The 22601-nt window shown below is 37.7% G+C and overlaps 1 protein-coding gene across 1 annotated transcript in view; it reads left to right on the forward strand.

Moving 5' to 3' along the window:
• The window catches only part of DDC (dopa decarboxylase), a 54782-nt gene that overhangs the window by 1469 nt on the left and 30712 nt on the right, over positions 1–22601 (forward strand). Inside the window, exons 2-6 of the mRNA XM_066185621.1 lie at positions 4381–4613; positions 9504–9617; positions 10298–10417; positions 14778–14912; positions 18610–18753. Coding sequence (XP_066041718.1) covers positions 4413–4613; positions 9504–9617; positions 10298–10417; positions 14778–14912; positions 18610–18753 — 714 coding nt within the window. The 5' untranslated portion in view covers positions 4381–4412. The remainder of the gene's footprint in view (positions 1–4380; positions 4614–9503; positions 9618–10297; positions 10418–14777; positions 14913–18609; positions 18754–22601) is intronic.

Genomic DNA, 22601 nt, shown 5'->3' on the forward strand with positions numbered 1-22601 from the left:
ATGAACATGTGCAATCTAAAGACTAGCAACAATTTTCAGTAAAATAAAATGTGGCTGTATGCTAATTTCAGTGCACTGAGGTAGAAGGAGTAGTTTAAAAAAAGCAACAAAGGATATGCCAACTTTAGATTGTGCAGTGTACTTGTCCTGTGACAAATTACAGCAAAATCAAAGACCAAGGAGTTTATGTGTGAATAAGTAAAAAAAGATATAATTTAAGGTTTAACATGATTTTTTTTGGTTTTACCTGCAGTTTAGAGCAGAACTCAATCTTCTCCAGTGAAGTAGGATTTTATCTGAAGTATACAGTGGTGACAATAGCCATTGATTCTTGCTGGGAGCAAAAATGCTCAGGCAGAATATGTGCTTGGTAAAATTGTATTTTATCGTCAGAGTGAGGCTGTCAATGAATTTGCCTAGAGCCTGCTCACAGTGTGTTAGAGGTTGATAATTAGGCAGGGCACCTCCTGAGGAAGCCATGGTCTCTTCCCTTGGGGTTCAGCTGGCAGATACTAAATATTCTGAAACTCATCGTGGGAGGTGTGGGACCTCTGAAAGTGTGGAGACTTTCTCACTCTTTAGGGGCATTCAAGAAGATAGACCACTATTAAATACTTTAGAGAGAGGCTTAGTTTCTTTGAAATTTCCATTTAGTTTTGGAAACTTGGCTTGCATTATTTTTCAGTTTAAGTTCCTTCAAGTTAAGTGGATATTTTGAGTGCATGCAGACTGTAACACTCATCCCTTCAGAAAGTACAGATTCTCTCAAACAGTATTTTCATTTTAAACCCTTAAACCTGTTGTCTGACATATTTTGTGTCTTAGAAAATCTCTATATTTTAAAAATATACTGGCATAGAGGGAAGGTATCTCTCTATGCATTGTGTTATTGCATTGTACATGAGTTTTATGTGCATGCAAGTGGTAGAGATATTCTGTGCTGGTAGAGAAGTGAACTTACTTGCATTTTGGTAGTACTCACTAGTGAGCATTGTCTGCTGGAGATGGCTTCCATAGCAAGTAGTACTTTTACTTTCAAGCAGATGAAGTGAGATCTACAACCAACAGTTCAGGAAGAGAATAAAAATAGGGATGAAAGTGTAAGTGGGTCTTGTTACAGAAGAATGGATATAAAATAGGAGGTGAAAAGGAAGACCACTGTGTTCCTGCAAGGAGTATGCCTTCACAGTTTTCCTGTGAGATACATATATTACTGTAGATATAGAATTTTCAGGGAAGGACTTTTAGAAAGGACAATGCATGAATAGGAAAAAGTAGATTTTTAATTTCTTGGTATTGTCTTTGGAGGAAAGAAGAATTAAATACTTTGCTTCAGATTGAAGCAATTTGAAATACTTCACCGCATCAAACTGAATTGTAAGAGTATTAGAGGTTAAGTAAATACTAGTTCATATCAATTTATAACACTGCAACCACTGTAGCACATTTGGGATGAAAGGCTCAACCTTCAATTCTTAGTATTTAAGTTTCCTGGTTCAGTTACTTCTTCCATGCAAAACAGTGGTTTTCCCCTGTAATTTAATTCTTTACCTGAATTTTGCTATTGCAACAGTGATTTATGACAGAAGCAGTACAGCCAAAACAAAGCTAGGATGAGCCAGTGAACCTCCCATTCTTCGGAAGAAGTAAAGTTAGCCAATAACAAACAAGATCTTAGTGATTATACAAAATGTGTATTTTGTCAAATTGAATTCCATAGCAATAGACTAAAACCACAGAATGTGTATCTAATATTTAGATATAATATTTTATTTGCTTATCCTGATATCCTAAAAGATATCCAAAACTATTGTCCTAACTTTTAATAATAAAAATAACAATAAATTATATCAGCATACTGTGTAGCAACAAGATGATGTAAATGTTACTTGTACTAAAAATTTGATGTAAAAAAAATAGGTGGTGAAAAAGTGGTCACAAGCTATAAAACATACCATGTATGCTCTGGTCATATGATAAAGTAAATTCTTTTTTGTTTGTTTTGTTTTGTTTGTTTGTTTGGGGGTTTGTTTGTTTGTTTTTGATAATTTTTTTCTGTGTGTTTGTGAGCTGTTTTGAGCTTACACACAATGTGATTTAATTTATGCCATTTGATCTGTAATATTGGAAAAGACCATGTGATCCGCAGAAGTTTTCATGTTAAGTGGTCCCTTTGATTGCTGTGAAGTAAAGCTAGAAAATAGCTTAGTGATGCTCTTACACAGTGATACTCTTACACAGTGATAGTCTTACCTGTCTTGATGCTGTGCTTGGGGTTCACTGGAACCACAGATGTGGAACGAGATACTCAGCTGAACTGATCCATGTGTAAAGGTCTGTAGGAATAACTGCAGCACACTGATGAACAACAGCAGTGCTGGAAACACCAATTCTCATGTTCTGAGTCAGTTCAGTCTCAGGCATCTCCCACTGATTTGTCAGTTGTGTGTTCAATGCTTTTTTTCACAACTTTCTTCTCTGAAACCAGAGGAAAAAATAACAGATCACCCCATGCAACTTCTTTAGGGCATGATATAGCAATGAACGTAGGAATGAAGTAGCATAAAAGAAATAATAATAACATGAGTTGAGGGTTTAGTCAGAGATACATTGAAAAAGAAGTGCAGCAGCACAATATTTAGATTTCTTCTGGCAAAAATATCTAAACCAAAGAACAGGGCCTTGGTGTGCAATTAGATTGCTGCCACAGAAATGTGTATTGATTGCTGCAGTTCATGCTGATTTCTTTAGAAAGTTTATTAAAATTTTGAACAATGAACAAAGATGTATTAAATGAAAATGCACATAAGATTTAGGGGGGTATGGAAGACATTGAATCATCCCGATTTTAAAGGAATAAAAACAAAATTGCTCACTTAAACACAGCTTTTCAATAGGGAGGTTGACACACAGAGCTGCCCACTGCACATTCTAAGGACTGTAATGATAACTGGTAATGTATTTCCAGCAACTTAGTAGCAAGAGATGGGAAAGGTCATAATACCCCTTGATGAAAGGTATAGACAGAGCCAAATATACACTTACATGATAATTAAAGAGAATATTAAAACTCTAGTAAAATAGCAACAGGAACAGCCATCTCTGGGGATCTAGGAGTCCCTACTGTGCTCTCCCAAGTGTTTCGTGACCTACAGCAGCACCCTGCCTTCTTAAATTGCAGCAGCAGCTGCTCCACACAAATCCCAGATCCTCTGTTTGTAGCAGCAGAGACGTCTCTAAGTCAGTGTTTATTAATGATGTCCTCCTTTTTGTGATGTTACAGTACTAATTCAAATGTAATAAAGCCCAGGAGGTTCTTTCCTCAAAATGATGTCCTCAGGTAGAAATCCTAATCACAAATACTTGATCTCTGAAAAGTTGTCTCCTAATTATCTAATAGTCACATTGTGCTAAATATAATTATTTCCTTACAAAGTGAAGATCTACAGGTGTGTGAGCTAAGCACAATAGCTCTTGAGACCAGCAGTGAGTATCCTTTTTTCTCTTGCCAGTCTTCTGACTGGATTCCAAGGAACAGTATCCCTCAATCTGAGTGCATAAAGACTCTGGGACACTTTTTTGGTACTCAGTGAGTAAAAAGTTTCAGTCATATATTCACTGAGTGCTCAAAATGCACAGCTACATAGAGTAATAAAACTGGGTGGGCCAGGGTGGCGGGAGCAGACACCATAATATCACAAATTTATGTTTGCAGAGCACTTTGCAGGCAAACTCCAGCTCATCTCCCTGAGCTGTGTATCACCTTGGGTATGCTCACACAACTTGCCTATCTCAAAGAACATCTGGAGCTGCAGCCCAACCATCTTGGAAATGTGGACAGCCCCAGAAAGAGCTTCCTCACATTCTCCTGCAAAACACAGTACAGATCAACTTAAAGAATTCTTTTTGAAACCACACTAAGAAACCAAGTTCTGTAGATGACACAATCTGTGCATTTAAAATGAAAGAGTAAAGGAGCTACATCTCAAAGCAAGACAGGAGTTGAGAAGCAGATAAAATGACAGGGCTGCACAGTGGATCACTGTGATAACTGTGATTATTATAGCTTGTTATTACAGATTATAACAGCAGGCTATTTTCTTACACTTCTCTATAAGGCAGGAGGAAGCTGATTATGTGCCACTTCATAGTGCCACATCCTTGTGTCAACCAGCATCTGTAGGAAATTAATCTGTAATATTTGAATCTTCATCAGTGTGCTTCTACTGTTCTTCTATGCTAAACCTCTTGTCTACCTTTATTAATCTAATCTAATCCTATCATGACCATATGAGTCTTCCTATAAATCATATGAATAACAGGTTTAAAACTAGTAAAATTTTCCTTCAAAAATTACTAATTTTTTGCTTTCTTTTAAAGTGTTTCCTTTTAAACCCTAAGCTCTGCTACCCATGGATGCTGCAGAATTCCGCAAGAGAGGGAAAGAGATGGTGGACTATGTTGCGGATTACCTGGAGAAGATAGAGAAGCGACAGGTATTCCCAGATGTGGAACCAGGTTACCTGCGGCCCCTCATCGCAGACTGTGCACCCCAGGATCCTGAGAGCTTTGAGGATGTCTTTAAAGACATTGAGAAGATCATCATGCCAGGGGTAAGAAAAATGGAACTGTAGTGCCGTGTTCAATACTGAATTTAGGGTTTCAAACACCATAAAGTGTGGATTTACCAATATAAGTACCCACACTCATTAACTTTTAGGAGTCAGCTTTAGACGGTTAAATATGATCTCATGTTTTCCATTCTTCCTACAAATAATCAAATAATTCCTTTGCTTCATGCATGGTTTACTTTTGAAAATAATTCCCTTTCCTCCCTTGAACTGGTTAAAGCAAAACTTCTTAACTTTGAGTTTCATGTGATATTTTTACTACTTTCATAGCACAGTAAATATTTTACAAAATAGTATTTTTATTAGTCTGCTGTGCCCGAAGTGTTTCTTCAAGCTGATCTTTAAATGTTAAAATTCTCATAGGAGACTTCTTTTTATTAGAGAGTTGACTAGAAAGGATTCTCCCCAATACTTGTCTGTTGACTTACTCTCCTAAATGTCAACTACTTCTCGTAACTTTAAAGGCAGACGGACACTGCCTAAATATTAGTCCTTGAATAGATCAGTATTGGACAGACAATGCAGAACAAAGCATCTGGCCTGAAATTTTCTTGTTTTTCCACTTATGGTTCACGTTTTTTATTTTAAATATGTCCTTGTCTCCTTAAACCTCTAAGTAGCTTGAAGAGAACTGAATTATTAATAAAAGTTAATGAGGAATCTCTCCTTTGGATGCCTGCAATAAACACTTCGGATTTCTTCTCTAGATGCAGCTAGGTGATATGATTATGATGGAAGTGGACATCACAATCGAAATGGCTTTAGTCAGTGTACTAGAATACCAATTCCTTTTCATTGACCAATGTAAATATTTGATATTCAATATGATTTTATCTTGTTTTCCTTGGAACCAGCCCTTTAACACGAAAAAGCTCCACTGAAGTAAATTGAAACCTCTGCACTCTTTTTAAAGGTTTATGGATGAAGTCTTAAATCCAAGAGAATTAAATCAATGCAGATTAGATAAGAGAATTATGTCCAACACATGCAAATACTTTAATTGCTGCTCATAGATATAGCTGCCTTTTCTTTTTCATTGGAGGAAATTAGTAATGTCTGTGAAGCAGAAAACACTTTGAACACTTGAGAATTTTCAGTAAAATAATAGATTAAAAAATAAGAGATGAATCACTTGAGAGTAGAAAGCGGGACATTGAATACCAATTATATCATCAACATGCCATGTTCTCTTTTAACTCAATTGACTTTCTCTTGGTATTTACATGCCCTGCAAACAAATTCACTTTTACAAAGTGATACATTTTGAAGAAAAATTGTTTTATCCTAAATTTTTCCACTGGTGTGAAATGTTAGTGATACAAAGAGCACAGTATAAATCCCAGTTCTTATAGTAACTCTGATTCTACCCATGTTGCTTATACTCAATTTTGAGGACTCACTTGGGCACAGAACCATGAGGTCATGTATAGTAGAGATTGGATGGTATCTCGAGATCATTTAGTCCATCCCCACTGCTCAAAGCTGAGTCAGCTAGAGCAGGGTGTTCAGGACTATGTCCAACTGGTCACTGAATATCTCCAAGGATGAACTCTGCTGTCCTGTTCCAAAGTTGGATCACCCTCACAGTAAAAAGGCTTTTTCTTATGTTTAGGTGGAATTTTCTCTGTTTCAGTTTGTACACATTTCTTGTCTTGTCACTTGGTGCTTCTGAGATGAATCTGGCTTCATCTTCTCTACACCTTCCCATGAGGTGTTTATACACATTAATAAAGTATTCCCTGAGCTCCCTGCAAGCTGAACAACTCCAGCTCTTTCAGCCACTTGTCACATGATGGATGCGGCAATTAATCATCTCCATGGTCTTAAACTGGAATCACTCCAGTATGGCCATGTCCTTGTTCCCTGTACCGGAGAAGCAGGAACTGGATGTGGCATTCCAAGTGTGACCTTACCAGTGCGGCATAGAAGGGAAGGATCACCTCTTTTGACCTTCTGGCAGCAGTTTCGTTACCATGCCCCAGAATGCTCTTGGGTCACAGTGTAATAAAACAATAAATGACAAAGCTGGCTGCTTTACAAACTTTAATATATCTTTGTATAGATATCTACAAGACTTATATAATTTTAAAAAACGTTCTTAACTACTATTGCTAGAATGTTTTTAAAATATATTAAGAAAACTCTTGATTAATGCCTAAACTGTAGCCAATTCCTAGTCTTATCTAGTCAAAAAGTATGCCAAACCCAGGTGTTTTCTGCACCACCACTGCACTCAGGTCATTTTAACTTGGCAAATTTAAACCTATAGTAGCTAAAACCCCCTTTTGAAGTGAATTTAAGAATCATATCCGAAAATGATTTTCTAAATCCTTGTTTTAAAATAAGGCTTTCCAGCTGTTGCAGACCCTGAGTGATAGTACAGTGTTTAGAGAATTGATAATGCATTGTTTTAAATCACCATTCTATCTCTCATGTACTACTAATTGCAGGTATTATCTAATTTATTTCTGCTTAGTGTAAATTTATTGTTTTTCCACATATTGTTTTGCTTTTTATGTTACCTTCATGTTCCTAACGAAAAACAAAATTTAATCCCTAACAGAATGATACTACTTTAAAGTACTTTAAAGTACTACTGATGTATTTGAGTACATCAGTACTCAAGATGCTGATTTTCCTCACATTGGATCTGTTAATCTATGAACGTTCAGCTGAAGTACCTAACCTTAGTGTGTGGTACAGGAAGACTATTCCTTAGACTAAGCAAGCCAGAGAAAGACATCCTTAGAAGAAATCTTGGAAACAGAATGTCGCTGAGAAGCACTAGAGTGGTAATTAGAGTGAACCCAAGAAATTTGTTTATCATTATTTATCAGCAGCAGGCTAAAACAACAGGCATCAGTTATGTCAGGCTCTTTGCAATATCTGACTAAGTGTATCGGTTCCAACATGGCGAAAAAGAGAATTTTACAGTTGCTTCAAAGGACGGGGGGGAGGCAGGAGGAAGAAGCACAGCTGTACTTGCCCCAGGGCTTTTAGCTTTTTCGCTTTGTGTGAGTGGTGCAACTGGAATCTGCTGTGTTTCATCAAGCAAATGGCTCCCAGCAAGCAGTCAGTTTAACTTGATTAATCCAAGATGAATGTCTCAAGTCTTACAGATCACAGAGGATTAGAGCTGGGAGATGAACAGTGGCAGCTCTGGCTCATTACGGACATCAGTGAAAGTCTGTGCATGTGGATCCTATCGGGGGCCACTGCTTCTTGAATATTTTATTGTTTTCCTGTGAAGACCCACGTCCCATCCATTTTTTTTGTTGGGTATTTTTTTTCTGATTTGTGAAGGAAGGCATTAGCCACAAGTATTCTAAAACTTTGTTACAGCAAAGAAAGATATCCTGACTAAATATGAGATACAGCTGAAAAGGTTCACAGTGGCTTGTCTTTGGTTAACTGTTTTGACAGGTTTCTACCTAGTGACCAGTAAAAATGAAATCTTGAACATAGCAGGTACAGGGCTAGTTTAGACTGTGGAAAATTGTAATGGATCAGAGATGTTTTCATGTGAAAGACACGGGGTCATCTGAAATTGGTACACTGCAACAGGGAAAAGATTCGCTCTGTCAAGAGTTAAGACTGTTTCCCCTTGGCGTGGACCACATCCCTTAAAGAAAAGCTGGTTGTTGGCATGAGGAAGGTTAGAAGAGGAAAGAAAGGGATTATTTGCAGAATGCAGAGCAGTGTGATACAGGAATCCCTGAGTTAGCTCCGGAAGCAGAAACCTTATCACAGACTGGGGGAGAGGAGTGTAAAAACTAAAATTCAGCAGGGGTGGGAATGCGGAACAAAAGAGCTCAGAAACACTGGACTCAGGCAAGAGAGAATGTTTATTCTTACTATCCTCCAGGTGTAACAGAAGAATTCCAGTATTAAAAAGGTGACAAAATGATATAAGAAAAGGCTAGCCTTCAATAACTCAGCAGCCTCTGGATTTTCAGCCATGAAAAAATTCTTACGTAGATCTGCTGAATTCTTGCTTACAGCTCTGGAAGCACTTTTTGAAAAACTTGTCTTTTACCTTGAATGTGAAAGCTGTTTTTGCCAAACATATCACAGGTCACATTATTTCCACTGATCACTGCTGTGTGGCTGTGCATTTCCTTCTTTCAAATTTTATTAGACTGGAGCTGTGGAGCACTATCAAGTATCTCACAGATCCTTAAAATTGCTTGGATGTTACATAAGATAATTCTAAATACTGCTTTCGCAAGACAATTGACTACCATTTACACAGTTACTATGTTGTTCTCTGGTATTAGTTCATACAAAGTGGAATTATATGTATATCACACCTTGTTAAAGGGAGAGGAGAGTTTAATTTTCTACAGAAGATATTGTATACTGGGATGGGTTGTTTCATTTTGTGGTGAGGAGCTGTTTGGTCAGATTCAGTGCCTGAGAATTAACAAACAGCACAAGTGTGTGGGCAAGAGAGTTCTGTGGACCTCTGCTGCACTGAAGACACTCTTGCTCTGTCCGTTGCGTGACAGAGATGGAAAAACAAAATACCAGAGAGTCCCTGACAGTAGAGACTCAAGATCAGTGCCCTCCACAGAAGTTCAGGCTGCCATGACCCCCACAATTCTTGTCTTCTAGCAAGACAAATGGAGAACTCTGATTTTGAAGCTGTTGGGGGTTTGGGGTGAGAACTTACTTATTTTCATTTTGAGTAAAAGTTGGATAAAAAATCATGAAAAAAACAAGGTAAGTTCTTCTAAAAAATGGGATCCTGTGTTACAGCCAGCTAGTCAAGAACTATTGGCTGGTGACAACCCTTAACTGTTTTTTGAATTTGTGACAATTTGTTTCTGCTCCCTGTATTAGTTAAAAATTACTATTTTCCCCTTATTACAGGTGACTCACTGGCACAGTCCGTACTTTTTTGCCTACTTCCCTGCGGCCTCTTCCTTCCCAGCTCTTCTTGCAGATATGTTGTGTGGTGGAATAGGATGTGTGGGCTTCTCTTGGGTGAGTTTACTCTGGTGTGTGGTAATGGTGCTTCACCTTGCCAAGATTTTAAGCATTTCAGTAACATTCTATAATTAAATTATTGATTAATAGCAGGGAAGTCACAGAAGTATTTTTTTAGGTAAATTGCCTTGATAAATTAAGGGTTTTCACACAGACACCGTGAATGACTCCAGGAATAAAAGGCTATTTCCTTATACAAGTTTTGCTCTTGAAAAATCACCAATATTTAGAATTAGTGCTAGCCATGCAAACACACTGGTAATCCAGTAATAAGTATGACTATTGCTTAGCACCCATTGTTGTTATTTCTCTTTTCATCTGGATGAATGGAAAATTGTCTTAAAACCCTCACATTCTTATGAGGTATCCTCTTCTAAGAAGAGGCTGGTATTTGATGTTGAAAAAAAATATGCTAGATGCAAATCCTAGCTTTGACATTTGGTAGTCATGGTTCTACATAAGGCCTATTTTGACATTTTTTTAGTAAGTGTTAGAAACTATGTGCACAAAATGGTCTACATGTCCCTAACTTGGCTGGTGACAATAGTCATCTAGTCTCTTCCTTTATAGCGAGAGAGAGAGAGAGAGAGAGAGAGAGAATTATTCTTGCTCTGGTAGATTTGGTTTCTTTTCATGGTCTAGTGAGATTATTCCCTCTGCTCTGTTTTTCAACACAGGCTGCAAGTCCGGCTTGCACAGAGCTGGAGACTGTCATGCTGGATTGGCTAGGGAAGATGGTTAATTTGCCTGAAGAGTTTTTAGCTGGGAAGGATGGCCAAGGTGGAGGAGTCATTCAGGTAAGAGGGGACATGAAAAAAAGAATACTGATTGAGTTTGTGAATCCATGATATTGTAAAGTCTTTATGCTTGGATACTAATGAAGGAAATATATAATTTTTTTTGCTGCCACATGGGTTCCTTTCAAATTTTCAGAAGGACTGATGGTCTGTGAGAATGCCAATAGCGGGGCAGGATCATTCATGAAAGTAATGCTTTTGTTTTTAGAACAGCTGATTTCTAAAACACTTCTCAGTGAAGAATTGTTAGTAGTTCTATTTAAAATTTAGGCTTAAAATACAAATCAGAATTGCATAGGATGAAGACTTTATTTTGTTACTCAGTGAACTGTGCTCATTCTTATCAACAATGTGCAGCAATGTTTCATAGCTGAGGTTAGAAGTCTACCTTTTGTATGTGCAATTGTTTATTTCAGTCAGTTTCCACAGAACATTTGAGATAAACTTTGATAAATAGAAATAGAAGAATGTAGTAGAAGATCTATCAATTTTTTCCAAAGAGGTTGAAATTACTTTTTCTTATATACTAAAAGGAAATATCAAAATAATATAATAAAAAGAAGAGCTGCTTAAAATGTGAACCTAAGCAGTTCTATCAATAGATAATACAAATTTGAGACTACACTGCATATCCAAACTAGAAAAAAGTCCCCAAACTTTGACATTGAATGCTGAATGAAACTTACAATGTCTGAACAGATAACCTGAACGATAATGAATATATCATCAGTGAGCAATCTTGCATGCATAATAGAGCTATATTGTTTGTGAGCCATGGCTCCACTAACACATAGTCATTCTGAAAATGCAACTCTGGTCACAGCTATTAATCTTTCTAAAATAGATTTCTTCTATGAAGAAGATTGAAATTTAAAGAATTGTTCTGTGCTCCTATGATAATCTTTGGAGTCTGGTCTTTGGAGGCCAGGGCACAATCCATTTTATCCTAAGACAGGCTTCTAATATACATCTGATTTAGGTGTTAGAACTTCCTTCTTTGATCTCAACTACAAATGCCTACAGTGTGTTCCAATGTGTTCTTCCCAACATCTTCCCAGGCAAGAATAAATTTAACCCAAATGTTGTCGTTGTCCTAGACAGACCTGTACCTACACCAGCATAGTTCTTTATTCATCTGCTTGCCCGGTTAGTATCTTTATCATTGCGATTGCTAGGGAGGGCTTTATGTTCAAGAAATCAAGCTTCCCTCATGCATCATAGCAGCATCTCTTTTGTACCAGTTAAAGCAAGCAGTTAAAGCCTGATTGTTAACGGCATGAAATATTGCCCCTCCAGGCTGACAGTGCTGGATTGCCCATAATTTTCCTCAGAAACTGGTCATTTGCAGAATCGAAAGTGGACTCTGTCTTCCAGCTTATGATGCAGTCATTTGGACTGCAGATCTTCTTGTCTTGCTCTTTAAACAATAATGATCCAAGCAAGAGATTGTGAGGCAAAGACAACGTGAGCGTGTGAAAGTGCCAGTCATTCTGTTCCTAAATGCCAAGTAATTATTGTGCTATTGGATAAAACTGAGCCTGTGAAAATTGCCTCTTAATTACATTTGAAAGTCTATGTCAATATGAAGTACTTTGTTGTTGTGTGCAAGATGACACTTCAAAATGGCAAAAGATGAAAGAAAATTTCAGTTCAGAGCTCTGGTGGACATGAACATCAGCTCTTGCTGATATTTCTTCTGCCTCTTGAGCCTGCTTGCCATGGCAACCTTTGTTTGCCTGTGGTAAAAGCAAAGGTATCATCATCCTTCACTTAATGCAGAACACAGCATTCAAGAGGAGAAAAAACAGCTTTCAAAAATAAGCGAGAAAGCAACCTTCTTCCTGAAGTTTGTATCCTGCTGTTCATTCTAGATAAATTGCTGAAAAGTGTACCTGCTTTGAATTTTAAAGAGTTTTCTTGCTCTGCAAAGAAAAAGTATTTTAGGGGCAAGACAAAAATATCTTTGGCCTGGCAAAGCACACTGCTGATTTATCTTACTTGTCAGTTAGCCAAGTAGTTCAAGAACCAAGGTGGGTTTTTTTTTCCTCAAAAATATTTAGCACAAGACTTTGGTGCCAACTGTATAGAAGACCATTGCAAACCAGACTCTGCAAGCAGTGTAAAAAGCTTCAGTGTAAAAAAGGTGACTCAGTATAAAAAAATGTGATTTATGGAAACTGAGGCAGGGGAAAAACCCTGTGTCTATCATGAGATGTCCAAAAGCATTTCCAGGTTGCTGGATTCAGGTACCTTTAGGATATGTCCCAGCTGTATATCAGAAGGCAAAATGCAGCTGGGCAATGGGCCCTTTTCCTTGTTTCTGTAAAAGGAAATGCATGCAAGAACTGTCGTATACATTGACTATGCACCAGTATAGATGAAGAGCCAGGATATCTTAGAAAGCTGAGACTATTCTTCAGCCTAAGTCATTTGCACACCCAGTCAGGTGATCACCAGAATAGTGGGGGCCTAAATTTCTCGATCTTAAATGAATGCCTTACCTTTGTAATTTCTTACAGCCATTTTCTTTTCTATATAAATGCCTGTGTTTTGTAATGTGTGTATTCCATGTATGTCCTGGAAATACGCAGTCAGTGTAAAGGGTTATTTTATTTCAGCTATTTTGACTCTTTAGGCAGAAAAAGTAGGATGATTTCTCCCGGTTCTGATATTGTGGTGAGAGCTCTGTCCAGCTACAGACCATTTACAGAATAACATTAAATAAGGAAATTGCCAAATTATGTTTTCTGTAATTAATAGACCAAATTTCCTTCACACCTTGCCTCCACATGGAAGTTCTACCTTACTTGACAAAAAGGAGTAATTGTATCCTAACTCCATACTGTATCTGCAATATTTCCCTAAGTTGCCATTATACTGTATGCAGCAGCAGCTATAAAAAATGCACAAAAAATGCAAAAAAAAGTGCACAAAACTGTCTCCAGCTTGTGTTTATTCCTGGGAGTCTACTTTCCTCAAATCTCACACTACCAAAAAGGCAGATAAAATATATTAATCATTGGCTATACATTCAATGAATGTTTCAGGACTGTCCTTTTCCCTGGTTACTCCATTGACGAGGCTGTTGAATTTCAGCTAGATTGCATTCATTCACTGTTGAGATGTTGACATGTGTAGAAGGCAGCTTGGTCTCATATGGATAGCTCAGCCAACTTTAAGAGAAAGTCTGAACTCACTGGGATCATTCTCACATATGAAATCTGTCAGATCAGGCTCACCTTCAGGGAAATAAAATCGCTTCCCAAATATTTAAATGTGTTGTAATTAGTAAGTATACACAGGTCTTCAGCAGAGGGAGGAGAGAATTTTGGTACAGGACAAGAAACATCACTCCAAAATTAGTTTGTTGACACTGGGGATATTTCTGAGACGTAGATATTAAAATAAGTGACTCTATTTAGAGCACTATTATGATTTACACGATGCTCGATCAATTTTGAAAGTACCTAAACCCTTCATCTTGCATAGAGACTCCCCAATACACTGAAATTTATGAGCATGTATTTACAAAGTGCTATTTATAGTTTAAAAGAGTGGTTTAGGGCATGTTTCATAGTTTCAGGTGCATGTTCTAGATAAAAACTGTATAAAGAATTTCTGGAAAGTTGTATTTCGTGAAATTTACTAATAAATTGATACAAAAAAATCTCCTTTTTCTTATCATAGGGTATCCAAGACACATACTAAACTGATGTTTTGTGAGTCAAAGTGCAATTTAGAAATAGTGTGTCACTGTTGCTTTCATCTTTGTTGGTGATGAAGAAAACATACATAACTAATACTTTGAAGTGCAATTAGCTATATTGAATCATAGCAGTTTTGGTTTTTCAGGTTTTTTTCTTTTCTTTTAGTCACAATAATTTACTTTCCCAATGTAATTCTAATATGAAACAAGACATATAATTTGGCATGTTGTTTGATAGAAGTGAGAGATGGCATTCAGATTGTGATGGAACTTAAATGTGCAGAAATCCAGAGTAGCAGAAATCACAGTAACTCTGACATTGTTGCGAGTTAAGAGCAGATTGGTTCCTGGTTTGATAGCCTTTTCACATACATTTAAGTCTGTGAGTCCAGCTTTCTAGCACTTGATTGCAAGGCTGTAGCCTAAACTGAACAAGCAGAAAGTTTTACAAGAACAGGCAGAGTCATCAGGAAGGAGGAGACAAAGATCAGAGATTCCTGCCTTGTTGTCAGACATATTTTTAAAAAACATGAGATTGCACAGTTTCTCATCTGCATTTTCTGTTAACTGCTTCACAGATTCATGCAGAATAAATGTTGCTTTTCCTCTTCTGCAATGTTTTCATTTTGAATCTTTTCTCAATTTATCCCACAGGGAAGTGCAAGCGAGGCCACACTGATTGCACTGCTTGCTGCAAGAACAAAGACTATCAGACAGGTGCAGTCAGAGAAGCCTGAGCTAACAGAAGCAGAGATCATGGGCAGGCTGGTGGCTTATGCTTCTGATCAGGTGAGTACCTCTCATTAACATGGAAACACAGTGTCTGTACTTAACAATTTTAGCCATCTGAATAGGCAGATGCATTTAGTATAAACTCTTTGGATTGGTGACTATTTGATTTTGGTTGTTTAAATATTGCTGTAAATCATAAATGTGTTCCACAGGGGTCTGTATTGGAATCAGTATTGTTTAACATCTTCATTAATGACATAAACAAAGGGATTGAGTGCACCCTCAGCAATTTTGGCGATGACACTGAGCTGAGGGGTGCAGTTGACATACCTGAGGAATGGGATGCCATCCAGAGGGAGCTGAACAAACTTGAAAATTGCTCTGCGGGAATCTCATGGAGTTTAACAAGACCAAGTGCAAGGTGCTGCACCTGGGTTTCTGCAGCCCCCAGTACCAGCACAGGCTGGGGATGAACAGATCCAGAGCAGCCCTGCCCAGAAGGACCTGGAAGTGCTGGTGGATGAGGGGCTGGGCATGACCCAGCCATGGACACTCACAGCCCAGAAAGTCATACATGTCCTGGGCTGCATCCAAAGCAGCGTGAGCAGCAGGGCCAGGGAGAGGATTCTGCCCCTCTGCTCTGCTCTGGTGAGATCTCACCTACAGGGCTGCATCCAGCTCTGGGGTCCCCAACATGGGGAGGACATGGACATTTTGGAGCAAGTACAGAGGATGGACATCAAGATGATCAGAGGAATGAAGCACCTCTTCTATGAGGAAAGGCTGAGAGAATTAGGATTGTTCAGCTTGGAGAAGAGAAGGCTTTGGGGTGACATAATTATGACTTAAAGCAGTCTATAAGAAAGACACGGGGGGACCTTGGGACCTTTTACAAGAGCATGTAGTGGTAGGACAAGGGCAAATGATTTTAAACTGTGAGTAGGGTGATTATATTAAAGAAAATCATGCTTTACTGTGGGGGTGGTGAGGCACTGGAACAGGTTGTCCATAGAAGTTGTGGATATCCCACCTCTGGAGGTGCTCAAGGCCAGGATGTATGGGGTTCTGTGCAACCTGGTCTAGTGGAAGATGTCCCTGCCCACGACAGTGGGATTTGCACTAGTTGATCTGTAAGGTTCCTTTCAACCCAGGCCATTCAATGATTCTGTGGTAAGCGAACTAGAATGTCATGTGTGCTATCATAATGTAAAGGATAAATATCCAGATGTCAGTGTTAAATATCTTTATACAGAGCTTGTTTGAAGTAAATAAAATAATTAAATAAGGTATTAATATCAGTTATGTTTAGTAAGTCTAGGGTACCTTTTGTTACATTCAACCTTTTATGTCCATCTGTACACACAGTATTTTCCTCCTACAAGCACATGTGCAAATAAACACACATACATCCTCCCCCTATATGCATGCATGGATACAGATGCATGGACACAGGAAAACCTAATGCATGAATATAAAGCAAATTGGTCACAGTACTTAAGGAAGCAAAAACATTATTAAAAAAAAAAAAGCAAACTTTTGAGATATCCATCTGCCAATCCAACTAAGAAATCTTGTAAAGGAAACAGAAAATGTAATCCTTGATTTCTGACTGTGAGTAGTATTTAGCACAATGAGTTACACTAAATTTTCAGCAGGCCATGACTATGAGAGGCTTTTAAGGTTAATGAAAATAAATTCTGCTCATGTGAGTTCTGCTGCTGCTACGTTTCTCACACACTAATCCCACTGAAGGGCTGTGCAATGTTGTTTCTCTTAATATGTGTAACATTTTCTTACCTCATGTCAATTAGACAGAAAAAAACCCTCTCTTAGTACTTAATGTTTATTTTAAAGTAATATCTGATGTGCAGAGTAAAATGGCCAGGCTTCAGCCTTACTTTGATTTACTACTAAGTGTATGTTAGAAAGCACTGCAGAAGAAGTTAACACTACACTTGCTCTTTGCTGGTGAGAAGATTTAGGACAAGAAAATATGAGAAAAGATAACTGCTTTCAAGAAGCACAAAGGATATTTATCTTTTCTTGTTTGTTTGTTTGGGACCCTAGGGTCAGTATTGCGCAGACCACCAATCCCAGCGCTCTGACTGACACAGTGATGCACAAAACCTTTTACTTGTTCTGACTTTTTTTGTCCCATATAAGAGGCTGGCCTGAAATGAGGACTGACATGCCTTCCTGCCTACTGAAGGTCAGAGGATCTTATGTTTACAGAAGGATTTGCCTTAAGATACTGCTGACCTTTCCAAGCAGATTGTTGCCCAGCTCACTGTTCCTTCTGTGTTAAGAACAGACCTGTGTGACTCATAGGCAATAATCCATGAAGGAAAGTTCAACGTAAGCCACTCTGTGGGAGGGAAAACCATTCACTGATAGAGCCCAACAATGCCAGAATGCATTTGGAAAAGTATCTTGTTACAATTTTTGAGTATTGATGAAGCAATTTAGGGGTTCTGACTGGGTAACAACCTCAGTGTATTATTGTAGTTTGCTTATTTGCAATTCTAGTATAAAGAAGTGCTAAAATACATTTTTCCATTGTACGCTTGAATGAAGTATGGTATTACTATGTCATACACCTTCTTTCCAGTTAAAAAGTTATATTTCAAGTCTAGGCTTCCAAATTTTCTCAAGTTGGTACTGAATTAATTACCAAAGCACATTAACAAGAGGCAGTACTGAGATACAAATTAATGGTACATCTGTCTTTAAAACATGTCATTCCAGGAATATGTTAAGCTGAAAGGCAAAATCTTCGTCTAGTCTAGTCTAACAAAGTTCTGGATTGTTATTTTTGTGATTATATGCTAAATTAAAATAGAACTAATAAGCAGTCTTAAAGGCAAGAATCAACAAGGAGATGGTGAATGGTCATGATATGAAAAGGTGAGGGATTTTCCTCTTTAAAATTAATGATGATTAATGAAACTATAGAAGGTAAAATAGCTTTTCTGTGTGTTTGTTTTAATCATGCTTTAAAGGAGATTATTTTGTGGCTAATGTACCTTTCAACGTCAATTGAGTTTTTATTCCTGTTATTCTATTGTATTTCACAAATTTATAAGAATTTCTTAGGGATGTCTTTGTTTTTATTTACAGAGATGTGATTTATTTTCTAAAGCAATATTTTTTCCAGGAGAATTCAAATGAAGTGAGTTGTAAATAAAATAACAAATTGGGAATGATCCATACTTGCCTAAAAAAAGTGAATGAATTATCGGACCACAATTTAGTCAATATGTAATCAGAATAAAATGGTCATGTAAGGAAATATCTGTCTGTGCCATACTGTGACATGTATAATTTTAGAGTTCAGAAAAGCTATGCACAATAAAAATATGCTAGCAAGCACCTGAGCCATTATCAGACAAGATTATTGTCTGCACATCTTTTGATTGATCTGGAGCCAAATCCTGCAGCTCTACATCTATCCTACTGCGTAAATTAAAGCTCTCACTAAGGGTAATGGAACTCTTGTCTAATGTGATCATGGCAATGGTCTCAAGGAAAGTTCAGGGTTCCTATTAGTTTACTGTGTGTGTGTATTTATGTATATGTATATATATGTGTGTGTCCATCTACCTATAGGAAAGATGGAGAAGTGTGTATCTATTACATACCATCAACAGTCCCAGGATCTCAAGTGTGGCTTTACTTTTTAAGTTTGTAAATTCAAATTAACTTCTTACATTCCAGTATAAGGTGTTGGTCTTAAAACTTGCCCATTTCCTTGTAGGCTCATTCATCTGTGGAAAGGGCTGCACTAATTGGTGCTGTGAAGATTAAGAATGTTCCTTCAGATGACACATTCACTGTTTGTGGTTCAGCCCTGAAGAAAGTTCTGGATGAAGATAAAGCTGCTGGTCTTATACCATTCTTTGTGAGTACTGGATTTTAACAAATCAGTGGATTTAATGTTTCTGATAAGATGCTTTTGACATGAATAGATGATTTCATCCCTAACGGAAGCACTGATAGGCAGCTGAGCTAGAATCCTAGGAAAGGTTGCATGAGTGTTCTTCACATGCCTTTTCATGCAGGAAAAGAAAATAATTGGAGCAGCTTTAAATAATTGGAGTACTTCTCAGCAGAATGATTTGGGGTCAATTTTGTAGTTGCATGTAGTCCTGCAGTGTTATAATCTCTGATTTCCTGAATTCTGAACTGTTTACCTTTATTTTTCAGGTTCCAACTTACTTAGAAATAAAACACGTTTAAAGGCAATAAACTTGAGCAATCTCAAGCTCAAGTGTCTTCAAGAAACAATAATTTCCCCTTGATAGTACTTTAGCAAAGAAATGAACCTCCATAATATACCCCAAATATAATCGAGATCCGACATTGTCAGTCAGGTACTTGTGAGTATGTAACTAATCTCTAACAAGTCAGCTACAGGGAATGTGGCTGTGGAAACTTTAGGTGTCACCATTTCTGGTTATCTGTCCACTTTTTTTTCCCAGAGATTCCTGCTTTCGCAGCAGGACAGCAAAGGGAAATATAGTTATGTGTCAGTAGCTTAAACTCATAATCCCCCAAGTTTTGACACAGACCATTGTTAGATTACATAAAATTCTAAAAGTTTGGTTCCTCCATGATAAATATCTGATCAAAAAGAAAAATTATTGCTTATTCATCAGATCTACTCCTCCTGCCAGTTCAGAATACCGTGTTACTACTTCAGATTAAAACAAGATTTTGCCATTTGGTTTTTCCCGTGAAGTAAGGAACTTCTGTTGTGGTTTTGTATATCACCAACAATATTCTTTGCTTATTTCCAAGCACTGCATTGTGCTTAACTAAACTTGATACAGACCACAGGCTGTATAGATCTTTTGAGGGGTATAACATGCCACAGAGAATATGTTTTTACTGGCCTCCCCTGAAGAAAAAAAAACCTCACACAACTAATTTGAAACTGAGAACTTCAGAAATGGGATTTTTTAAGATTTTTTAAGACATCACTTTTTTTCCACAGAAAAGTCATGTCTGACAATGGTTGTTTCTTTTCTTTCGTGTTGTAACATTTTGAAAAGGGATAATGTGACTTAAATTTCTGTGGACTGTTTTCAGAAGAATTAGAAGATTAAGCTTGCTTATAGTCATGGATTAGTGCCAAATGGCACAAAGAAGCTTAAATTTCACCAAGCTCTTTTGAAAATATAATCTTTTTATTATTCTTGTTATTAACCTTTAGAGAACGTTTTTATGTAATATGAGGATGACCAGAATGAGAAGTGGTTTTCATATGTGCAGAATGCTGCTAATTTCTAGGGGGTCTAGTACTAGCGAGTCCTTAGGATGACCAAGCACATCCTGTCAATTGCTTTACAATATAACAAGATTCTGACTGAGAAAAAAGCATCTCTAGGGATTCCAAAAAGAACTGTTTTCCTGTGGGACACACCTGTCAAGGTGAAGGACATGCCACAATGCATGTTTTATTTCTCTGTGTTATGATCCCAGCTTATTATACCTTAGACAAGGGTCCTGTTTCTATATCTCACAGTTAATTTTAAATAATTACAAGTACAGCAGGATATCACATCTTCATGCAGTAACTATAAAATTAATGTCTTTTTTCCTCAGCTTTTGTCTATTAGCAAAAACATGCAACTGGACCCTCATAAATATTCATACCTGATTAATTTTTCCATGCATAGCAAAAGAAAAAAAAATTCTAATTTATGTATTCAGTGACACCTTTACAAAGGGTGATTTAACTGCTGTTTTTCTTCATCTGTTTGTTTAGCTGTGCAAAACAGGCTTTCAAAGTCAGCAGAGGCTCTGTCTGAGTTTTAATGCAGCCTGTATTCTATTTATTTGTATACATGAATTATGTCAGCTTAGGTTAAACTCGATCTCATTATCGGTATGGTTGGCCTCTTAACACAAAAGGTGTGTTAATTCTCTGTCATGCTGAGCAGCAGTCCATGCACTGTATTACTGGCTTGCAGATTTCAAAAGCCTTTCCATTTCTTTTGTTCTTGAGTAATTTGGTGCTGTTGTGTTTTGTTCTGGTGACAAAGACATGCACATTGCCAAGGAAACACCTTACTGCCACTCAATTCCTTGTCTCCCTGTATTCACTGATCCTTCACTAAGGGGAGTGATTCAACATCAAAGCAACAAGTTTGATGGAAGAAATTCTGCCTGAAGAGACTTGTGACAGCAAAGACATCATTCCTAATGAAGATGTCTTGTTTGTGTCCAAGCTGCTACAGTCTCCCTTAGAAGCAAGAAAAGGTTTTGTAAGGGATTAAAAAGAAAATACAAGTAAATTGCAATGCCTTCTAAGCATGTTTCTCCTCTTATACTTAATGAATAAATGAAGAATCATTATGCTGAACTCGATAGCAGTGCTTTCCCTGTAGAGGTGAGTGGAGAATCAGGGTCAGGTTTGCTTGATGCGAAGTAGGTTCTGTCATTACAGCAATCTCTTAATTAAAGGTTTGCTTTTCATGTACATAGGATTTGGCAGTCGGCCTTTTTTGGGGAGAGGCATTGTCTTTAAAAGGAATCTTTGCATTCCTACCCACCATCAATGTCTTGTAGCACTAGTAATGTGCATATAATTTTGTTCAGTAAAAGCTGTTGCCACTAGGGTACCCAGATCTCTACTTTTGTTTTCTTTCTTTTATTTCTGAGTTCAGACTTGTGTTAATTTGTCTCTTTGAAAATACTTTTGCAGAACCTAAAACAGAGATATTTTCATATGGTAAAGCAAGCAGACTGTGCAAACAAAGCACTTAACCATGTCAGGTGTTGAGGCACTCAGGTTGCCACAATTTACTGAGGAGCCATTTGCCAGCATGGATGAGTTGCAGCCCTTCATCTGGCCCCAAGTTAAGGGGGAGCTTTAAAACACGTGCTGAAGTCCTGTCCATTTCATTACCTGTAAACACACACTGGTGGTTAAGCCTGTGTGTAAATGCCTCTCTCAGTTGGGCCCTATGCTCCCAGCTTGAGACAGGCCTTGGTGTTGGCAGAATGTTGGCTGGGATGCTCAAAAGTGAAAATCACTAAGTTAAGCACTTCTAAATTCAGATAGAGTGCCCACTGCATTCAAGCCTACCTCACCTAAATGTGGGGAGGTGGCCTGTGAGCTTTGTGCTCTCTTTCATAAGTCGGCACTGACAGATTGCAGCTGGCATATACAAGATACAATATGCTTCAACATATATTGTAAAATATACCAGTATAAAGCTGCTACAACACAATTACCCTGCTGCCCAGCACTAAATCTCTCTGATTCTAGATGAAATGACTCTTCTGAACATGATCCACAGGAAATTAAGAAGCAGGTTTTTTGTATCCAGACTCACTCGGGAAACAATAAATCAGAATCAGACTGACAGAGGAGCCATCTTTTCAGTAGAACACTTAGAACCTGACCACAGATTTCCATTTGGAAGTAACGTTTTTCAGATGTGTACAGATGGCTAGTTAGTGAATGATTGCAATTCTGTAAACTAGTGAATGGTGGTTTAGAGAACTGTTGCAGTTTTCTTCAGGCCACAGACATTCTCATGAGTGCAAGCCGGCAGGAACTGAATAGGAGAAATGAAAAACAATATGTGAACATTGAAAATTCTGCCTCATTTTAGTAATTTGCAAATGAAAAGCTTTGTGGTGGAACCATGCAAAATGTGTCCACATCCTTTTCAAAAGCTGTAGGAGGTCTTCCAGTTGAAAAGATTGAGAGTAATTGCTCTCAGAAATCAAAAAGAT

This window comes from Chamaea fasciata, unplaced genomic scaffold, assembly GCF_029207755.1.
Source record: "Chamaea fasciata isolate MVZ Bird 193981 ecotype frontalis unplaced genomic scaffold, bChaFas1.0.hap1 SCAF_1, whole genome shotgun sequence".
Lineage (NCBI taxonomy): Eukaryota > Metazoa > Chordata > Aves > Passeriformes > Sylviidae > Chamaea > Chamaea fasciata.